General features: G+C 31.5%; 1 protein-coding gene across 1 annotated transcript in view; it reads left to right on the top strand.

Annotated features, from left to right (window-relative positions):
* The window catches only part of LOC148231209 (uncharacterized), a 65,713-nt gene that overhangs the window by 36,931 nt on the left and 5,660 nt on the right, over window positions 1–23,122 (top strand). The window contains exons 3-4 of the mRNA XM_088195905.1: window positions 18,728–18,853; window positions 18,912–23,038. Coding sequence (XP_088052031.1) covers window positions 18,768–18,853; window positions 18,912–23,038 — 4,213 coding nt within the window. The 5' untranslated portion in view covers window positions 18,728–18,767. The remainder of the gene's footprint in view (window positions 1–18,727; window positions 18,854–18,911; window positions 23,039–23,122) is intronic.

The following is a 23,122-nucleotide window of genomic DNA, read 5'->3' on the forward strand; positions in this document are numbered from 1 at the left end:
AGAAATGAGTTCTTAAGAAAATTCATTGATTTTTTTATCATCTTGTTAAATACATGAGAGCAAGCGCTATATTTGTGTAAAATTATCGTCCTTTAATTCATAAAGAAAGGTCTTTTTACGGTCTGAGTTGCATTTAAACGAATTATCTAAGCATACTTGTGTCTGTATTTAATACAATAACTCATAATGAATTATGCACTTTAATACATAACATCATTTTGGGGTTGGAATTGGGGGTTGATTGCCATCCAACCACTGCCTTTTACATCGCGTGTTAAAGTATAAGATCCACTTCTCATCTTCAGCAGCAATTCAACTCAAAAATAAATCTTTTTGCTCTACATTTATTAATTATTGCCATATTGAGTATCGTTAATTTCGGACCTGCTTTAATGACAGCCCTAATATCCTCACTAACAACCCCTAAGGATTTGTAAAAATTTCCCGATCAAATTTTTTTAACCCCATTTGACACTTTCTGAATTTAATGGCATCCATGCTCATTACATTACATATGTTTTTAACTGCTATTGTCTCATTATGACCGAGTTGAGACTCATAAAGCATACTATGGCTTAACTGAGATTATTTTATCTCCACTCTCATTGTTGATTTAGAGTTGAAAATTTCGGAACAAAAAATATCCAGTTACTAAACAGTTAACAAACACCGAAAGAATAGTGAAATTATCGTTAATTTATGTAAAAAACGCGAAGACTAATGGGACAACCTGATACATACATATATTATTATATTATATTACTATTGCTACATAGTCAATATTGAAATACATATATTATTGTATTATAATTATATATTTTTAAATTGAAAAAAGTGATATTTATGTATAAAAACGCAACTAAAATTAGCAATTTTGTTATTGGAGCTAATTGCTATAATTAGTCTATCGCTAGCATATCTAGTTTTTCCGCTCTGAACGATTTTATTATCTTTTACAATGCCTTAAATTCGTAGTTATATTCTGTATTATAATACTTTGCTCAGATTACACCGTATCATAATTTATTTACTAAAAAAACTTGGATAGTATATGGAGTCTATTTTTTAGAAATAAAACTCTTAGTTTACCGTGAATTATATAGTAAGTTATCCAAACAAAGCAACTTTTATACTACATATTTATTATGCATGTTCTAAATTTTACTAAAAATATATTTTGAAACCTTATATTTTTCATTATATTGGATACGATAAACTCTCATAATATAATTTCTCCTTATAATATTACGTAACTTATATCATCTACGTACCAATCCGTATCAAATTGGTTCTCGTTCAACATATTACTGTATTGTATAATATATAGTACATACAGACAAGATGAATACTGCGGTTGCGGAAATTTAGAGCATCGGGCATTTCACCAAATATCGCATTCCCATTTTCATTACGCTTTCGTGATCTATTTTTGTAGTCAATTTATTTTATTAATATACTGTATTGATTTAATATGGGATGTGTTTACAATATACCCGGCTATTCTGATAAGCTTATAGCTTATAACTAGCATTGTTTTATCATTGTCTATAACGTCTAAAAATACAATCATTGGCCTTCTATGGTGAGCTTGAACGTGAAACTCCATCGTGCTTACGTTTTGTTTATAGAACGTGATTCGGCTTTACGTGTACGCCTGTGAAATACTATAGCCGCAATTTTATAACACTTCTATCAAATATGTTGCAGACTTTGCATTAAAAGGCGTCGAATTTTTTTATCAGAATAAAAATATACACGCAGCGAATACTGTACAACCGAAAATAATTATTCATCACGTTGAATGAAATATTTTGAAGGAAAAAATATAAATTATAACGTACGCAACGTAGCAATTTCTCATGATAAACTCGGTCCGCATATTTATTCGGCTGCTTAACATATTTTGTATGCCGCAAGAAATAAATTGTTTCCAAATATTAGATTATTGCGGAATCAAAATGAAGCATTTTCGAATGTGTGTAAATATACTAGTCATAAAGGGATATGTATTTTGAAGATTAAATATTACCAAACATACATATATATCTTTTGCTAGATAAAATTTTAATTTTCTATTGATTTAATCCTCATGTTTACAATGTCTTGAAATATTATGATCCATATATTGTTCAAGAATCGCGTTCCGCTTAGCTCATAGTAGAATACATCCTTTCACTTAAATTGCTTTACTCGTCTTTCAGTTGAAATTAATTATAATCATTTTGATAAATACTCTCACATCTTTGAAATATCAAATAATCAATAAATTTGACTCCATTACCACTGAAAGAAATAGTACAAAAAAAATAAAACGAGAAAAAGTGTTTGTAGTAGGGTGATGAAAATGAAGTAAACCAATCTGTTTTATTTGTTCGCCTTTGGCGGCAATTGCTTGGTAATTAATATGGTACCCACTTTACAATTTTCTGAGGCAAAATACAGGTTGATAATTAGAAAAACATGTATTCATGATTAAAAACATTCATTCAATATATATGTTTTTAGTCATTTTTAAACTTATTATTTATTGCATGTTGCTTTAGATCCATAATGTCATTGTCAAATTAAACAATATATCGATATCGAGCGCGTGTTCTAAAGGTTGAGCTTAACAGAAGGCAAGGTATTTAAGTGGTGGAAAAACTCCTTGCAGCGAAGTAGTAGTCCGAGCGTCAAGGCGGATGCGTAGTAGAGTTGAAGGTGCCGCAATATATACACGGATGTGTGAGTACGCCATATCCTCAACACGTACGTTGAAAAGTAATAATGCAGACGTGCTTATAGGTGGCTGCTAGATCCGCGGGCACCACTCACGGAATTTCAGACGCGCATGTGCCGTGTCTCTTGATTTGTTTTTATGTTTGAGTCGTGTAGCGACTGATGGTACTAATATGTATTTTATTTTTACTATAAAAATACTAAAAAATAAAATACATTTTTTGTTACTATAAATAAAAAAATATAAGAGCGTCGATTATTGATATACATATTTTAAGGATCAGATATCTATAATTTATGGTAAACTGAACATGATAAAATATGTATTATATTAAAATTTTTACATAAAATTAAGAGGACATCTTATTTACAAAGTGATTTTCAACCAGTTGTAGAATAAAAATTAAAATCGAACCAAGTGGTGACAATTAGTTAATAAAGAATATTATTATAGGCAACTTAAAAATCGCGAATCTATGCACATCTTATAAAATTGAATGATACGTGAAAAAGGTGTAGATATACAATATAATTCTTTCAAATATCCTTTTGTTACAGTTTCTTTTTATTTTTTATTTTTTATTTTTATAGTGTAAAACTGGTTTTTATGACCAAGAATTATATTAATCATATTTATGTTTTAAACATTATGTTTACCCATTGGTCTTTTTCTTTTCCACAACACACAGTCATTACTAGTAAATGATTCCCAGTAATGATAACTAGATCAGTTTGAAGGGCTTAGCCGTCTTTTCAAGTTGTCCACATTAAGGAGTTTGCTGCCTTGATGTTGACGTGCTGTAAGAACCTTGTTACACGCTTAGCAGCAATACGTTTTATAGCACGCTGACGTCTCAATCGCGAACATAATGTTTCGTATTTTTTTATTTAAAATTTTTTCAATAATTTTATTGTGAAACTGTTTGGCACCTTGACGTTATTTGGGGTAGAGGCAGGGACAGAAAAAGGCACTGGTCTCACTTGAATTTATTGAAATATTATAAAAAGCTGAAATGACGAGTCTGATTCTAAACCAGAAATTATCGGGTTATCCCTTAAAGAACATCTAAAAAAACAGTCTCAAACTAGGGTTTTCAATTATTCCAATATTGAATACAAAATGGATTCGTATATTAAAATATATTTTTAATTTTTTTCTCGGTTTTTACCGATGTTAATTTATTTAACTAATTAATTGCCTATGAATTTATTTAATTAAAAATAATTATTGGTTAGTATTTTTTTTTAATTAATCGTTAAACTTTTTTAATAATGTAAAATATGCATAATTCAATACTGTGCGAATTACTGATCAGTGAGGATGTAAAAATTTATTGTTTTTCAATCTTTTTGATCAGATTTTTCAAATCATCATAATTAAGATCAGATTGAATTAATTCTGAAAAAAATATGGAACATTTAAATATACAATTTTATCGAATTTATTGTGTATCTAATAATGTATGGAACGATTTTGATATATAAACATATTTAAAGATCGCCAATAAGGATGTTGTTTTTTTGTGCGGATTTGCATATAAATTAAATAGCTATAAATAAATTAACCGCGATTGAATTATTGTACTGATTTAATCTTCGCGTCTTAAGCAACAAATACAAAAATGTAAAATGAACCAAGTTAATAAAGATTGAGCCTTTCAAACATTTTGTTTGGTTAAACGAACGAATTCTGCGAATTTCGGTCATAGTAGTAACCGAAAAAAAAACATTCTATTCACAAACATTTTTCGATGGCGTAAAAGCATATTTTTGTTGTTGAGAAAAAGCGTCTCATTGTTTCGCATTTCGAAACAAAATAAAGGCGCATCAAGACCATATGTTTTAGAGCGGTACTAGTCACTCGGGTAAATTGAGAGAAAAAACAATGTGTTGCTCAAGTATAAAAGATTTTTTTAAATTTCATTTGAGATAGTATAAATGAATATTCACGCGATCAATTATTCGAATATTAACATAGTTTAATATTGAAGATATAATTCGAATATTCGATTGAGAACTTTATCTCAAATCTATCCCAAAATTATTTTTTAAAATATGCAATTTTAATGAAATCATATCATTAGTAGACATGTATTTTTACTAATGAAAATATATTTTATTAAAAATAAAATTATATGATTTCGACTTTTCCATATGTGGTAATACATACATTTACATAATTACCATTATTTATTTACATGCGATGTATAAATGTTACAGTGAATATGTATTTTTTAGTAAAGTTATATTTTCACTAGTGAAGTCCAAATACATTTTCATCAGTAGATATATAATTATATATACTAACTAGCGAAAATATAATTTAACTGATAAGCGCTAGTAAAATTATATGCTGCTCTGAAATGTTTATAAAACTCAATTTGACAGTAGCGAATCGTCCATATTCTGTTCTTACCTAAACCTAACATAATAAAAGTTCTAAACTAATTATATACTTAGAACTTTCGTTAAATTTAATGCAAGATACTAACTAAGCCAATTTATCTCTCATGGATAAATAAGCAGAAGAAGTACAGACAGACATCGCATCTCTCATATTTTCTATTAAATCAGTAATGCGATGCACCTGCTTGTAGAACGTAAATTTCGATATTGCTCTTTTCTTTTTTATTATTTTCGAATATTATTTTTAATATAAATGATATAAGTCTGTACGATTATACTTAGTTTAATGGTTTTCCTTGCTTGGGAATCATTATTACTTCTGCCATTTTCCAGACAATGGGCACATGTTTTAATCTATACACTGCGTTAATTATTATGTTAGTTTAACTATTGCCAAAAAAATGTTACATTTCTGTAGCTATAACAAATATATATAATGGTGTTTATATACACGAATTTATGAACTGACCTGATATATTAGAGGCTTTTTTATCATGGTTGTTTTGCTGCGCTGCTCGTGCAACATAATCCCTGAATAACGGCCTGCAGTTTAAAATCGGGTCGTATGGTGGCTATGTGGGGAAAATATAATGGCGCACAGGAAGCGGCAGGCTTTCCAGGAAAATATTTATGACGCTCCTGGATAAGGTTTATTGCCAGGAGCGTATTCGAACTTTTCCGCCGGCCGCATCCGGAATGGAGGGCTTTCAAACGTTACTAAATAATGCTCGTTATGTTGATTATTATTCCAACGATTGTTTACGAGTTGCGTGCAATGAGCTTTTATTATGGCATAAGGCTTTTATACAATTTATGTATATTGAGGGAAATGTGTAATTATTTGTAAGATGGAATTTTCACTTGGAGTTTTTTGATATGCTCTTAATGGCTTATATTCTCTCTCACTTATATTTTTAGTATTATTTGTTTTTATTTATTTAAGACTAGTAGCGTTTACCAATATAAAACATATTTATTTATTAAAAAAATAATATTTTTGTATAGGTAAAACTTATGATTTTTTACTCTAAAATATAGAGATTTATATAAATCATTGTAAGGTATTTCAAGTTTTGAGGCCGAGGGTTGTGACTTTGCATGCCAATAGATCAGTGATGGCTAACCTATGACCCGCGGATCAGACACGCAGGCTTTTTAAATGACCCATGCGTTGATTTTTATAAACTTATTTTTTATATCATAAAAGAGAGAACAGACAATCAAAAATATTAAAAAAATAAAGTCGAATTTAAAAAAAATATTTCCAAGTGGACATTGGGTAGCTGATCACTGCAACTGTGTATGACATACATACATTGTCGTAAAACGTTGTGTTTCGTAGTAAAAAGTAGTTTTTAAAGATCCTTTTCTCCCCCTTTCCAAGTGACGCCACTGACTTAGTGACCCACGAGCTCGTACTAAAATAATAATGAACAAAATTTGACTTCACAAAAAGGTTTGCCATCACTGAAATCTAAAAAGAGTTGTAAAGATTTGTCTGGCGTGTCGCGTTGTATTATTGTCGGCTGTGATGGACGGACCAGTTTTCTGTTCAATCCGCTGATGTCTCTAGAGTCGATGCAATATTCTGCTGCGGTGACTCCGTGGCATCTCCGTGTCGTATTTTGCGTCCCTCACACTGTCTCCCAAGTGTCAAATATTTTATAATGATGGTTCGCAACGGATGCCACTCCAACGATCGGTAACCAAAGAGTGGGCCTTTCCAACATTTTATTCCGTTCAACGAACGAATTCTGCAAATTTCGGTCATAGTATACACGGCAGATAATCATTCTATTCACAAACGTTGTTCTATCACACAAAAAATCTTATCCTTATATTATCATGATCTGATAAATGTTTTTGATTTAATAAGATACTTAGAGTTAAACTAAAAAAATAGCAATAATAATAATATAGGGATTTTAACTTATAACAATATTAAAAATCGGAGTTTCAGAACACTCTAAAGTGCCCAATTAGACGTTCGAAAGATATCGATATTTATACAATAATACTATTGCTTACTACATAAACCGTTATTTTTTATAAGCTTCACGTGTCTAAAAAAAAACCATGACCACGCATTAAATAAGCAATGTTTGAACTATTCTTTTTAATTATTAGACGGCCCCCATGAGCACAAATAGATTGATTAAAGGTGAAGCCAAACATTAACGGGATTGACTCTCAATTATTCTGCTCTCCCATTTATCTATAATGGATGCACTAGTTTTTTGTAGTAAATGTATTTTTTGTGGTAAATCAAATGCTTTATGTGGTAGATACACATTAAATATATTATTTATCAACTTCAATCATAAACATCCATATTTTAAAACCTTTATTTAAACCAAAACTATTGAAAATTATTGATGATATTTTCAATATTTATAAAACTAAATATTTTTAAAATCAGCAGTAACATTTAAAGTATTTTATTTTTATGATTATCGAATATTTTTATTAACTGTTATAAAATTTTAAAGCTATCGAAAATCAGGTAGATTTCAACTTGAAAACAATTTAAATAATTAATTTTGTAGCTAGGGAACGTCACCTTCTAAAATTTCAATTTATCGCTTGCTTTGGCTTACTTTGACCTAATTTTAGCACAACACGAATTCCATTTCCTAACATCCGAATAAGAAAAATTCTCCTTGCGAAACTATGTTATTAACAACTGGTGAAAAGGAAAATTCGGAATTAAAACTTTTAGTCCTAGCGACGACAAATACAACTGTTGGCGTTATTATTGTATATGATATTCAATTTTCATTCATAATAAACAAGTTTTGATTCACTCGAGAGCACAGTAATTTCATTATACTCTGTACTATATTAAAAAGTAAAAATATCACCAGCACGAAAGTTACACTGGCGAAAGTTTTCACAATCGCACACAATACGTGCAATTATTATGCCACACCATGTGGAAAGCTTTTTTCATAATAATAATTATTTTTCATTGCACAGCTCTGCGGCGGAAAGGTGCTGAAAATACACACTCGGAAAATGTTTTCCCCGGCGCGGGAAAGTCATTAGAGACATTCTGGCAGCAGTAAAAAGAAGTTTGAGTAGTAAATACTTTTCCACATACACACACTTGAACGGTTGACCTAAAAAATATAATAATGTAACTCGAGAACCTTAACTTGATAAGAAATTATATCAAAGCCTGCCTCTAAGTAGACAATAATTAATGATGTTTTCTAGATCGTCTTTTTTGATTTGATGTAATATGTTAAGGTATCTAGTATCAAGGTTATATGGGGGAAAAGTTTTATGTGTACTCTGATACATTGGTTTTCAGTTCCAAGGTCAACTTTTCGAGTGCGGAGCGATCCTTTGTAAAATATGAATTTTTGGCACTGCGAAAAACTCAGAAGGGAGGCAATAAATTTGCAAGACGACGAGATAGTTGCTATGAACTCTCAGGGTTGAATAATTTGATACGAGCTTTTGGGGCAATTTTTCACTGACGATATCGTTCCGGTTAAAAAAAATTGCTAAAATTACCATTGAACTTTTTCAGTAACTATTTTAAAATATAAAATCGTACTTTAATTATAATATTAGTATTTAATATTATTGTTTATAGTTTAACTGGATAGTATAAAAGCTAATTATCTGGAACATTAGTTAATTGGCTAATGTATCAGGTAATGAGCTAATTAGGTTTGAAGTGCTTTATAGTCCGAATAGTATTTATTATATCAAATTATAACATTGAAATAATTAAATTAGTATTACATACATATTTTGTATTAAAATATTTTTTTCAAAGGAATAATTTATTTTAATAGTTATTAATTAAACAGATTGATCCATCTTTTTAATTGCTTTTCACTGTCAAATCCTCTGACTTGTATAACATATTATATTAACATGAGCTCACGAAGTTGTTCCTTTTCTTTATGCCATTTATAGTAGATTTTTTAATGTTTCTAAAATGCAACAACAAGCTGTGAAGGGTAATCGGCTTCGAAAGTATATTTGATTATTTGTATTATATTGTTATATATAATACAGTTCGAAACTTTAATAGCCAGTAAAAAAACAATAAAAATCAAGAAATATATTATGAGGCTATAGCCCGCAATTCACCGCCAGCAATTAATCGCTAGCATATTTTATCACCAGGCAATACATTTATTTTATATAAATTTATTGGTCATTTTAAATAGAAAATAAGTGTTACTTTTACCATTCGCGCAGTGAACAAAAACAGTTTCACTGATATTGACCAGTGGAATTATAAATCAATAATATGATACATTTTCACTGGCTTAGTTAGTACAAATATATTCAAAATATAATTTTATTGTAACAGTTGCGAAACGTCCATTTGCTGTTCAAACCCAAACCCAACCTAATGAATATTTTAAAACTAATTATAGTTTTTGAACTTCCGTTACATAAATTGTTTGGGCTAGGTTTGTGTTTGAACAGCAAATGGACGTTTCACAGCCAAAAAATTTGTGTTTTTAGAACAGCATATAATTTAAACCTCTTAAAATACGTATTGATTTATTTATTTAGCTAATGTAGCCGTACTCGTTTCAAAAATTTATTATTTTAGACTTGTCACACCGTCAATCAACCAAGTAATAAGCAAGGTTGTATAAACACATAGCATAATAAAATACGCTAACGATCATTTGTAGGCTATAAATCAATTGACGCAGTGGTAAATTGCTAGCGATAAATTGCTGGCGATAAATTTTTCCAGACTCATATATTACTCAGGATCTTTGCGTTAATATAATATCACTAAACAGGAACTTCCAAATATATCTATGTTAAGGATAGAATGTATTAATCTTTACGGCAAAAACGCATTTTAAAGATATATACCATCCAACTACTAAGGCGTTTGAGTTTATTTTAGTATAAGGCAAAGTTATTTTTTTAGTTTACGTACAGTTACATATATGTATATTCGGATATTTATTGTAAGTCCACGTTTGAACTATCTGGTCGCCTCTAAAGATTCGCTTGCTGTTGTAGCTATATTAGGGTTGACGTAAAGAGGGAAGCGGCTGTTTTTTTTTATGTCATTTTAAGAATTTAGAATGAAAGTAAAGCATAGGCTCAGTGCATGCACTTATATACTTCCTCCAGAATTTTGGGGTTTGATTGAATTTGTTAGCTTCTGACTGTTTTTTTATTTTATTTAAATATTTGCTTTGTGTTTGTCAATGTAAAACATTTTATGTATTTGTATTTGGGGATGCTTTAAGCCAATCTCTTAAAATATATTATTGTTGCGTACGATATGCTCTTTTAACGCATAATATGCGTCAATTTTTTTCTCACGGTCAATGCGTCAATTTCAATACTTTGTATTTTGTAATGGGCCTCACAACACATGAACTATTTTTATAATTACATTTTTTTTAATATGAATTACTTTAAAGTCATGTATTTATTCTCGCCGATTCGGATGACTGCTTAGCTAATCTTGCTCAGATAGTCGAAGTAAAAGCTATAGCTTTTCTCGTTTCGGTCGATTCGGCGTAGCTCCGCTTGGTGCGAGTTTGGCTAATTTTTCGTTATTCCAAGTTTGAAATGAAGTGATAGTTTTGAATACGCTAATATTCTTGTTTGTATAACCTTGATTAATAAATCCTTTCATCTTTAAACAATGTTGATGATTTGGAGTGGAAGCAGACTCTTTTCTTTTGTCTAATACAAAGCGGTAAATTCGAAATTAAAAATTGGAACAATTAAAATATTTTATTTTTATTTTTTGTTGTAACGATAATGTTGCAACATGCCAAGTGTTAGCCGAATGCGTTACAATGGGGTGAATAAAATCGCTAACTATTTTGTTAGTAGTGAGGTATTATATTAAAAAGCAAATCTATAAATCAGTAACATTTATTAATTTTATAATAATTTAATACAGCTTACAATCAATAAATGTCAATATACACTATCTAACTCTATTTTTTTAGTTACTCATAACGACATTCATCAGTGAGATTAAGAAAATCTAGGAAAACCTAATCTGTATCTTACAATCTAATCAGTAATTCTAATTTTCCGGACATGATAGAAATTGAAAAACACTAGAGTCCATAAGAGATTCGAATTCAGGTCTTTCAGGTATTAGTTAGTAACTTATACGACGGGTTTATCTTATTGGTATATTTGGCACTTTTTTTTCTAAAATACTGATACTAATCGCTCTAATGCGCATTGTTTTTTGATCATGTTTGTTGATCATGCCGACGAAAAACTTTGCTTCTTAGATAAATATTATTTTTGAAATCAATTAATTTCAACTCAACGATCATAAATGGTTTCGACAGTTTGATCTTATAAGATCTTAACAGCTGCAAGTGTCTGATGCAGTTTTTGGAGGAGGCAATATTGTTGTCGTCCACGTAAGTCGTATATTACATATATATTTGTAATTTATGTACGATAACCTTTAGCCTAAATAATATTTGGTGTATAATCACATTATTTACATTTTTCTGTCATGTTAACAATTCATTAAGCATACGATACGCTCGTGTTATAAAATAATATTATACAATATAACATAACATACAATTTTATACTAAAATATATTTGTATTACGTCCTGTTGAATATGCATTAACTTAATAAAGGCTTTCTAATTAACTCTCATATATTCTAGGCTCTAAAGGCAATTTATTTTTCCATTAAAAAAATAGGGTCACCCTCCGTTTAAAAAACCGGAACAATTCAATCAGTTTAAATAGTGGCACTATTTTGTCGCTGGGTTACTAACGTGTGATTTCCACACGACGATTTTGTGTATGCAAATTTTCTTTCACAAATATGAAAAGAGTGAAAAACACTTTTCCATACGTGAATTTTCCGCCCGGCCGCATTGCATTGTATTATTACGTTAGCTCGCCTCTCCGGCGCCTTCGCAATTGAGCAAATGTTTTCAGCATTCACACAAACCCTAGCCCTAACCCTAACCACCCAACCCCCACCGTCTATGCTTCAAGGGATGCCCGCAAAATCGCCCCCTTTGATTCGCTTTAAGCGATCATCATAACTAACGATTTTAACAATTTACGTAATAGTGTAAGTGTAAAAATGGAGCTTTTATTTGTCGTGGAAATTCATATCATGTTGTAAAGGGTTGTTTACGCAAAGGTGTAATTGTATTTTTAATTTAATGTTGTTCATGCTAAAACAAGGAAATTAAAAAATAGCACTGCGATTTATATTTTCTGCTGTTATACAAATATTTTTTGCTCCAATTGTGTTTTTAGTACTGAATTTGAACAGCCACATTTTTCAAGGTCGATCTGATATATTGTAGCAATAAAACTTTCTTATCTGTTGTTAAATAATAAATCCTATACACAATGCCTAAAGTTACGCGAGTTTCAAATTTATTTAAATCTCAACATACGCTAGACACATTTCAGTCTTCAAGTTTCAATTACACTTTTAAGAAAACTAGTTATGTTACTTTAGCAAAAATATTTTTTTTTTAGCTTTGATTTTGGAAGGTTGTGAAGATCTTTATTTTGGTGATATATTGATTTTATTTTTTGATTTCTTTATATATTTTAATACACCTACTATCGGCTGGGTTATAAATATGACCTAACCTTCGGATCAAGCGGCTTATTTTTTTAAACAAAGCTTATTGAAATATTAAATATGTTACGCAACGTGTAAGCTCCAGGCTTTTCGGGTGCCGGTTGAATTCTGGATTCCGGATGCCGAGCTGGACCAGTAGTTGCGCAGAGAGAAGCGGCGGATTGGTCTGAAGTTGAGTCAGCCTCCTCTTGGTTGCAGTCTAAGTTAACTCTTTGAGTAGTGAGTTAATTTAAACACATTTGTTAATTTGTTAGTATACACCTGGGAATGAGTTAAATTTACATATTTTTTTCGTTGTTATTTATTTATTATTATTTATATTCCATTTATAGTAAATTTAAAAAAGGCGTTTCTCAACATTTAACTCCATTGATTTATATATTAGCGTGTATCAATAATTTATTCAAACACTTTTCTAATATTGAATTTCGTAAATTTATTTTATATATATTTTAATTATATATATTAAAAATATTATTTATTATTTATTCAGTTATATATGTAAATATTTAACTATCTGGAGTACCTCAAAACAGTGAAAAATCGACCGCCGTACATGTACGGCGTTACTACTCAAAGCGCGTTTCAGAATTTATATCCATATATGGTAGATTTTATTGTCCGCTTTTTCGATGATACAACCAATTTCAGAAGAGTGGCGTTTTTTTAAAACAAATTGCCGTTGGTCGATAAACAAATTACGAACGGCTGTTTTGATGATAAACCCGAAAGCACAGACTACCTTTTCTCGAGGTGACGAATATTTTTAACCTGTGTGCCTTGTGACTTAAGCTGTTAAAATGTTTTTCATGGTTGTGTCGCATTTTAACAAAAAAAAAAAAAATCAGTATATGAAAATCAGCCGAACTGGCCTTTTTATGACTTTCATTAAAAAATTAAAAAACAGTAAAATTTCTTTTGTGTCAAAAAGAACTCAAAGGATTGCCTTTTTTACAACAAGTCTTTTTTTGATGTCAAAAGCTGTAAAGGCTTTTAAAATTGCATTATAAAAGAGCTACTGCTGTTTTCAATGTCCTAGTATTGAGAGCAAGGGTTTTTTAATTTTTCAAAATTTCTTCAAATATTAAAAAGTTTCTCTATTTTACGAAACTGTGAAAACTAAATTGATTTTCATTAAGAATTATTTTACAAAAAAATGTTTTGCAAACATAAAAAACTCTATAAAAATATCGTTGGTATCGTTTTTATTTTAAGTTATTTCTCAAAAATGTATTAAAAATAAAAATACATAAATCTTAAGCAATGTTGTCTAATCTAAAGAATAGAACTTAGATTGTTGACAAATTAAAATAATAATACACAAAACGATACGGAACTAAACTTCGATCTTTGTTTAAATATTTACCTGATTCACATCTCACATGGATCCTAGTGTTTTTTTTATTTCTATCGTGTCTGGAATATCGTAATTAGTGATTGTTATATAATTATAATCCCGATCGATCATCACAGATTACGTTTTTCTTGATTTTCTTGGTCTTACGAATTAACGTATTGATATATAGTATAAAAAAATTCATATATGGTATAAAAAAATCAAAAAAAATATGTCTTAAATTGATGCTATTATCATACTACTTATTTAGTCTAAATAACTCATATAATATAATATAATATAATATAATATAAATAACACATTGTGAGTGGAATGAAGTTTAAAAAAAGTTTATAACAATATCATTGTATGGAATGCCTCGAATTTATACCAACAATAATGGTTTAACTTTCCTAACGTATGGTTCACGTGTCAGGGTGGGATTTAATAAGTTATAATTTTATTATTCATCTTTAGAATATAATGATAAAACTAACATACATTATTTCTTTTCAATTCTTATTTATACACTGTATATACTTAAGCACACGTACGCGTATTTGAAATATCGATTTTCTCTACGGAAAAAAGTTTCAAACCTTTCTCTGTGAAGCTAACGAAAAGAACCTTTTTTCTGACAATTTATTTAGCATTATCGTTCCACACATTGTCGAGTGTTACTTTCTTACTAAAGAAAAAAGCCAGACGGTGTGTAATTATGAACAATTCAACGTTGAGCTGTTCCCAATTGCATGTTGTAGCAGTAGTGGCACATTCGTCTTGTGGAAGCTATTGCAGTGGGTGCCTTCGAAATTGGTACTTAAAAATTAACGATCCGACTCGAGAATTTTCCTTTCTCTTACGCCTCTTCAATTATTCACCGAGAAAAGGCGTCATGACGTGAAAAGGATTTTATTTATGGACACAACTATTTTTGTTTTGACGAAAACCGATTTATTTATAATCGATGCTTAAAAATTAAAATAAGTGTAGTATAACTACATTGTAAGATTTGTACACGCGAACTATATGTTAGGGATATTAATCCATTATGGTGTATAACCATAAAATTTTATTGTTATTTTTTAACATGAAAATAATGATTCAATATGAAACATAATACATGGATTCGTCTAAAGCATAGACGGTGCTTCATATGTAATTTAATATTATGCTGTATTATTAATAGCTCATTATCTATAAATAATTTCGTTTATACATATACTTTTTAATTAAATAAATATTCATATTACTAAATGTTAAGTATGTTAATTAAAGAAATCATAAAACACCATTTAAATGATTTGATTTTGATATGTGTTATCTCTTTTATCCGAACAATGGAAGTCCTTAAGAATGAATTAATGCAATAGTGTTAAATAAATTATAAAACTTAGATTTTAATATTACTAGTTTTAAGAAACTACAAGAAAACTGTTATGTTTGTATGAAGTAGAAAACTATTTAAACAAATTACTTCAGCAGAAGTAAGCCTTTTATTACACTGACAGAATTTCTGTGTTTTTTTTAAAGAAAGATTTATTTTTCTTGCTCGTCAGATTTATTACTATTTCCAACGTTGGTTAATAATTATATAATTCATTAAATTTTTTTTTTTTTTATTAATATTATTAAATAGATTTAATTTATTATTGTCAGTTAGGTTAGTTTTCCATATATTTTTAAACGAGTGCAATTTTAGCCATTTTTAAAATTAGTAGTTTTGTTGAAACAGTTTTTTAATAACAGTTTATTGTACAAAATACATAATTTACCATGATGGTTTCAAATATGGTAGAGTCCTAGAATCTCGTATTTGAGAAAATTAGGTAGCTCAGGTTTTTTGTTCCTTGTCTGTCAACTCAACGATTCGAGTTCGATTATTTACATATTTTATAATGTTCATTAGAGAAAGTTTAGGCGAATGGGAGATACGGAAAATTAAGAGCCAATCGCGTTAGTGTTTAGCTACACAAATTCATCTCGTTCTTGAAGATCAAGTTTCAAGGTGGTCGTTTTATGTGCAATTCGGAAAAACCATTGTCGTTTTAAATATTTTTAATGGTTATTGTATACACTAATTATTAAAAAGCTTTGCAATTTTAAAAATATTTGCCAAATCAATACGACTTCTCTTCATATAAATTAAATGGATAAAAATCAATTATTATACGGTTTATTAAAATCATCGATAAGTAAAAACACTAAATCAATGTATACTTTTTATATTAAAATCAAATTATTGAATCCTCGTGGTTATAAAAAAAAAAAGTGAAGAAAAGCGAAATATTGCATATGGATATTTATTTATTTATACAATAAACCTTTTACAGCAAAAATATACAAAAATATGTATATATTACAGTTAAAAAATAATTTAAAAATAACAATGTCAATAGAGTTCGGAGAAAAGTAAATACATTTTTTTTATAACTAGATAAGAAATTATTGTTAAAAATATCTAAATTAGCATTATCAATGCCTTAAATTACTATTTTTTAAAATACAACTTATGTATTAGTCAGTTTTTCGGATTTCATAAGTCTAGTCTAATAAAATTGCATTAGTAGTACAGAAACAAGTTAGTTTCTAAAATGTACTGTCTGTCGAATTTCAAACAGTCAGCCATTTTCATCGCGTTCTTTCATTTCTACAATCGATTTAAACAATCGACTTGTTATTTAAAAACAATGGAAAAAACTTTTAAGCATTTTAATTTGAAAGGCAAAACACCGTAAAAATTCAAAGCTGTATGAAGTTCATGGCGCATCTGCAGCAGCGTTTAAACCCGTTTACAATTGGATGAATGAGCTTAAACGCGGTCGTACATTGTTTAGGACGTCCACTTAAGGTGACTACGTCAGAAACGATCGACAAAATCCATGATATGGCCTTGAGTGATCGATGAGTCAAAGTGCGTGAACTTTTTGAGGTCACAAGCATATCAAATGGCTCAGTGGTTTCAATTTTGAACGAAAAATTGGGTATGAAAAAGATATCGGCAAAATGGGTGCCGCTTTTGCTCACGAAATAGTTTGAAAAACGCTACGTCTTCGGCATACAACACTATGGATGTGCTAAGAGTCATGATTTCAGCTTTTTTTAATGAAGTTTTGCAATTGGAACTGCATTATTTTTCAATGAAAAAGTTTTTTTAAAAAAAACATACATTTCGCGAATTTTTTTGACATGCGTTTTTATTTAAATATAATTATTGAGACTTACTTATTGCTAATATATAATACCAATGTTTAGTAAAACATATTCCATGAAGTATTTGAGTAAAAATATTTATGTACAAATATTAGAAAGAATTTCATACATGCAATACCTACTTTTGTTTTCATTTCGCCAGCCATCCCTGTCATAAAAAAAGACGCGGTAATTTTTCTGTTACGTAACAGACTTACTGGGAACTGTTAGCTACCGTTATAAATACAAAAATATCGATAATGTTTGCCTCGAAATATCGGCCAGTGAGATTTTTTGCATAGGTAGGGTGGGCCGATATTTCGGCCCTCTTATTATTCTATTTTAATATCCTACTCCGATAAAACTACTTAGGTTAATCCCTTACGTTGAGAATCATTTTATTCTACGCTTTTGCTTTCAAGCTACACTATAAAGGCATCGTCGTTTTTGTGGTTTTAATAAATAACTGTGCGGACTTAATAAAAATAAAAATATATTTCCGGTACTACCGGTATTTCATTTTGTAATACCGGTATTACCGATATGCAATCACTAATCAATATATTATGCGTAACATAGTAAACATCTGTATTTGGCCCGGAGGAAAAAAGGTTGAGTTTAACTAATCTAAGTCATACATAAACGAAAAAAATTATATATTTCACGTTAACTAAAATACAATAATCACATCAATATATTATTTTTAAATACATTATAAACAAAATATTTTGTCAAATAAATGTGTTTTTGTTATACGAAAAGTTTTATTTGTATTTGTATGTTTAAATGTATTTTACTTTTATTATATTTAATTATTTTTATGGTAATATTTAAAAGTCAATAGTTAAATTATCTTGACCTTTCATTATAAGCTTTTCGAGTAATATATTGAAGTGAGTGAAGCATTCTTATTTACCGTTCCAATAAGCATTTTCATTACAACTCATACATATCCGAGGCACGCTCATATTGGAACCCAAAACAAATAAATAAAGTTACGTCATCGATCATTTTTCCAATTCGTACTTACGGCGAAATGTCAGGGTTGGCAATATTCCGACCGAAAAGGATCTACCGCCAACGAATAGCTGGATTAGTTTTCCCTGGGACGTGACGCATGGCAACCTAGGTTGAAACAAACCGTCTCCATGGAAGGGTCAGAAAAATGGCCGACCAGGGTCTGGGCAGGAAGCGTCGCGTGACCTCGACCCGCGAAAGCCTCTCAATGTCACCCCCATTGTCTTTGTCAGTACCGAATCTGATCAAAATATCCCACCATTATATTTTGCATCATAAAGGACTGATTTACATTCCGCTCGTTTCATAAATTGGGTACTTATCCTAATTCCCTTTTTTTCGGGTCCGCGCATTAATGTTTACAAACAACTAGAGTTGCGACAAGTTCAATGTCACGCCCCGATCGATTTTTCTGTCTACTGCCGAAACTGTTATCTAACCATATTTTTGCGTTCCGCAGGCACGACGAATCTGAGGTCAGGAAATTAAAAATATCAACAATGGTAATGGGGAATCCACTGCTTCCGGGAGCTTCTCCCGTTTTATTGAGACGGAGATATTCTTTACCGGAGACTGTGATGAGAAAGTAAGTCAATGTAGTATTTTATCACATTCATATACTAATCAAAGATTGTTTTATTTAGGTATAAATTGGCTCAACAAAAATCTGAATCTGAAGACAGCGACGCGGGAAGTGCTCCATCTCCAAGAATTCCAAGTCCAGCTCGCGATCGCGGCGGTAGAGGCCGCGAAAGAGGTCCAAGATCAGAATTGCTTCGCAGAATTTGGGGTCGAGATCCGCATCCACCGACTTTTGGAGGCTCTCATTCAGAACTGCGCTATTGGGACAGTCGCTCTGGTAGCAGTTCTCCACGATCGCCGGAAAGAAGCTGCGAAGCATGCAAAAGATTATCGGATAAAAACTTAGCAGCTTCTAGTAAATCAGAGATTCATTCTCCTCCTGTGTATAGATCGTATGCAGCTCAAGCTTTAATGTCGCCGAAAAGGCAAAGACTCAAATGCGGTTCTTCTAATCAAAGCCCTGAAAGATATGTATCGCAAATGGACAGTTCGATTAGAACAACAGAAGCTAGACAGTCTATTTCTCCGAGTACGCTCATAGCTGCCGGTACGTCTCCGTCTGAACGATCGTCGTTCAAATCCATCTCCATATCGGACAGTTCGTCTAAATTAGGCCTTAGCTCATTGGTGACTTCATCTTATCCAGTGACGGACAATGTGAGTACTTCTGAAATAAGCAGATCGTCGGCGAGCTATTCCAGCGACGATGCGTCAAGATCCCAAAGTAACCCGGTGATGATGAGGCCAAAGACGGCAGGAGACACGGTTAAATCGAGCCCCAGTCACAAGAAAAGGACGCAGAGTGTCTGTATTTACATGGACTCGATAGAATCGAAGTCTGAATCTACTCCTATTTTTAGCGAGCAAACTAACACAGTAAACACGATAGAATCGGAACTGTCGTTCGATAAAAACTATTCCAACTTGACAAGCAGCACTTTGTTGGATTCGAGCATTAAAACGAGTTCTTATACTCCTATTCAAGATACGACCACGACCTCAGAAACGCAATCTAGCAGTTCGAAGCGCGAAACTAGCTCATCTAGCGATTCAGCTTTGTCGACACGCACTGAAAAATCGTCAAAATGTAACGACGCAGATACGTCACCTTCCACGCCCAAAATCGATAAGAACGACAGCAAAAAACCCGAATTAAATGATGCGATCGAATGCGATAATGGTAGATCGTTCGAGGGTAGCGTTCAATCTGAAGACACCGATCTAGTCACATGCATAGAAAAGTCTTTTAATGAGTCGTTTTCGATTAACCCACAAGTGATCGAGTGCTTAGAGGTGGTCGTGTCTGAAACGCTCAACTCTTCAGCTTTCGATAATAAGATAAAACCACTGGAGAAGAAAAAATCTAATGATTCAGAAACTACAACTAGCGATAATCAATCGAAGCATTGCAAAATGATAGATTTAGATCAATTTGTATCTAATATTTTGATAGATAGTTTGAATACTATGACCGATCAGATCAATGAGATTAATTCTAATGTGGAAGATGATATGAAGTTGAATATATTGGAGAAGGAGATCAAAGTGAAGCTGCAGAGCGTTAGCGCTAGTCCAATCAATCTAATTTCGCATCCAATAATAACGACATTAATAACCAGCATTCCAGATAAAGAATTGTTGGAGACTACTGTGATTGAAGAAAAAATGAGATCTTTGGCATACACGACTGAAAGCAAAATGTTTCCAGTGGAAAGCACGGTTGAGTTAGATTCGAGGCAGGTTATAGACATTCAAGATGTTGCTGATTCAAGCAACGGGATTGTTAAGCAAGAGTCTGGTAATAATAATTATGACGATCAACAGAAGGACGTGTTCTATATTAACGGTAACACTGACACTCCTTTGCCTTATGATGTGAACGATAACGAAAATTCTAAAGAAGTCACATTAGAAGACATGAAAACTAAAGCAGTTCTTAGACAGCTGCATAAAATGTTCGAGAATAACATGAATAAGTCCGTAGAACAAATGGATTCTAATTTCAATGTATGCATCAGCGATAATCAACCACCGACATATTTTTGTGATACCAAAAACGTCGGAACATCTCATCTTGAAATGTCGACTGATGTCGATGTATTTGTCGATAATAGTTTGAACAAGATGATGAATAGTATAGATATAAATTATAATGAAGCAGAATTATGCGAAAGTTTGCAGAATGTTTCTCTAAATGCGTTGAATGGTAATGTCGATAGTTCAAATTCTAATCCGCATGTACCTCCTATAAATATTAAAGATTCGCCTGATCAAGAAAAGCAGAGGATTAGCAACATCGGTAGTGGTAGTCTATATCAAAAACCTCCTAATCAGCCTCTCGTTGTACCAAGATATTCAGCCGTTCCTTACACTGAGTCTATGGAAGTCAACACGTCTTCGGACGACGAAGAGTTGAGTTGCCAATCGGATTGTATGAGCTTAGTGGATAGTTTGGACGATCCAAATTCACCTAGACCTGCTATGGGTGAACGTAGGATATTTAAGAAGATCTCTAAGCACGATAAAAGATTAGTCAGAGGGGATATAATATCGCTGCTACCGGAAAATGCGGTTCATTCAGTAGAAAGTAGATCTCCAAAGGAGAGGAGCGAAACTTTTTTTATTCCAATTAAAGAAGATGTTATGGAGAATATAAGTGATAATATGGTCGTCGCAGAGCATATGCCTGAACGAATTAGAGAAAAGCTATTCATGCGACAGCAAAAGCGTGAGCTCAGAAAGGAGCATTATAGACGCAAGAAGATGAAGATGCTTAAAAAAGAGCTTGAGCGACAGAAACATACTAACACTATCAAAACCAACGAGGAGAGTAAAAATAAAGATATACAGATTTTGGCGTCACTTGTGGAACAAGTAACTGAAGATGCGACTTTAGAAGAGAAATGCGATAGAGCAGCAATTGAGCAGAATTCATCTATTGATGGCGATAAGAAAGAAAAAGAAAGGCAGAATATTAATGTTAAAAAAAACTTGCCCAAAACTAAACCTGGCGATATTTTAAAAAACATCGAATCTTTCGTGATTGATAAAAGAGGCAACTATCAACCTGTTAATAAGAAACTTGCTAAAGAAAAACCGATCAAAAATAATGCTCTCGAAACTCAATTAGAAGATTCTTATCTGTATTCAAAAAATCAAGACACAGAAGCTATAGAACGCGTTGAAAGTATAAAAGTTGTTAAGACGAAGCGAGAACCAGATAAATTAAACTTGCATATAAAACAATCTGGTCCTAGACGTCTGTACCAAAAAACTGAATTTAGAGAAGGTAATAAACATGTAGAAATTCTAGAGATTGTAGAATGCTTGGAGAGCTCTCCAGAGCCGCCTTCCGATGAGCAAGACTCTCCGAAAAGCAATAGAAGATACACACCTAATTCAAAAATACCAGTACTGCAAAAAGTATCGAAAACTAAAAGTAATATCAAATCAATTAGAAATTCTCGTTCGCCCATAAACAAAAATGATATGGCAAAAAATGATATAATCAAAGTTCCAAGCACAAAAACAGATCAACTCATTGCTAACATCTTAATTGATGCTTTCAATCAAGATAGCCCTGAAAACATGGATATTCAACTTGTGTTATCTCCGAGAGATAAGAAAGGCGATAAAAAGGAACTCTTACCAAATAAGAGGATACTGAATCAACAGAAGAATCCGAATCAATCTGTTATTTCAAAATACACGAGAAAATTTGAAGTGATACCGGAAGAGAAGAGCAGCATGAGCGTCGAATCGTCAAACGAAGACGTAGCTAGTGTAAATAAGAGATTAGCTTTAAAAGTCGATTCTGAAGATATTAGGAGTAAAGATGAGTCTAGTCCTAAACATAGATTAAATACCATAGAAGAATGTCCGTCGGATCATTTAGTTATTAGATCTGGATTAGAGAAAAAGTCTGAATTCCACGATGTTTCAACTTCACCCATACCACAATACATATCCACGGCGACGAGTCCGATTCCGCCTAGTTTAGATCATAAATCGAGTAAGAAGCACAACGAAGCGAATCATATAAAGGGAAAGAAGGCTTTGGGGACCAGAGAGGGCTGGGCCGGATTCTGCAGGCCGCAAACGAGATATTCTCCTGACAATGAAGGTACAATCACCATCAGCAGTTCCGCAATAGTTCCACATTGCACACTATCAGCACATCGAAAGATATTATAAGACTAATAACCACAATCACTATGCACTTTATTTTTATTTTATTTTTTATTGTACATATTATCAAACCAAATTGTAAATG

Source organism: Plectrocnemia conspersa, unplaced genomic scaffold (assembly GCF_051122295.1).
Source record: "Plectrocnemia conspersa isolate PC_06_02 unplaced genomic scaffold, ASM5112229v1 ptg000010l, whole genome shotgun sequence".
NCBI lineage: Eukaryota > Metazoa > Arthropoda > Insecta > Trichoptera > Polycentropodidae > Plectrocnemia > Plectrocnemia conspersa.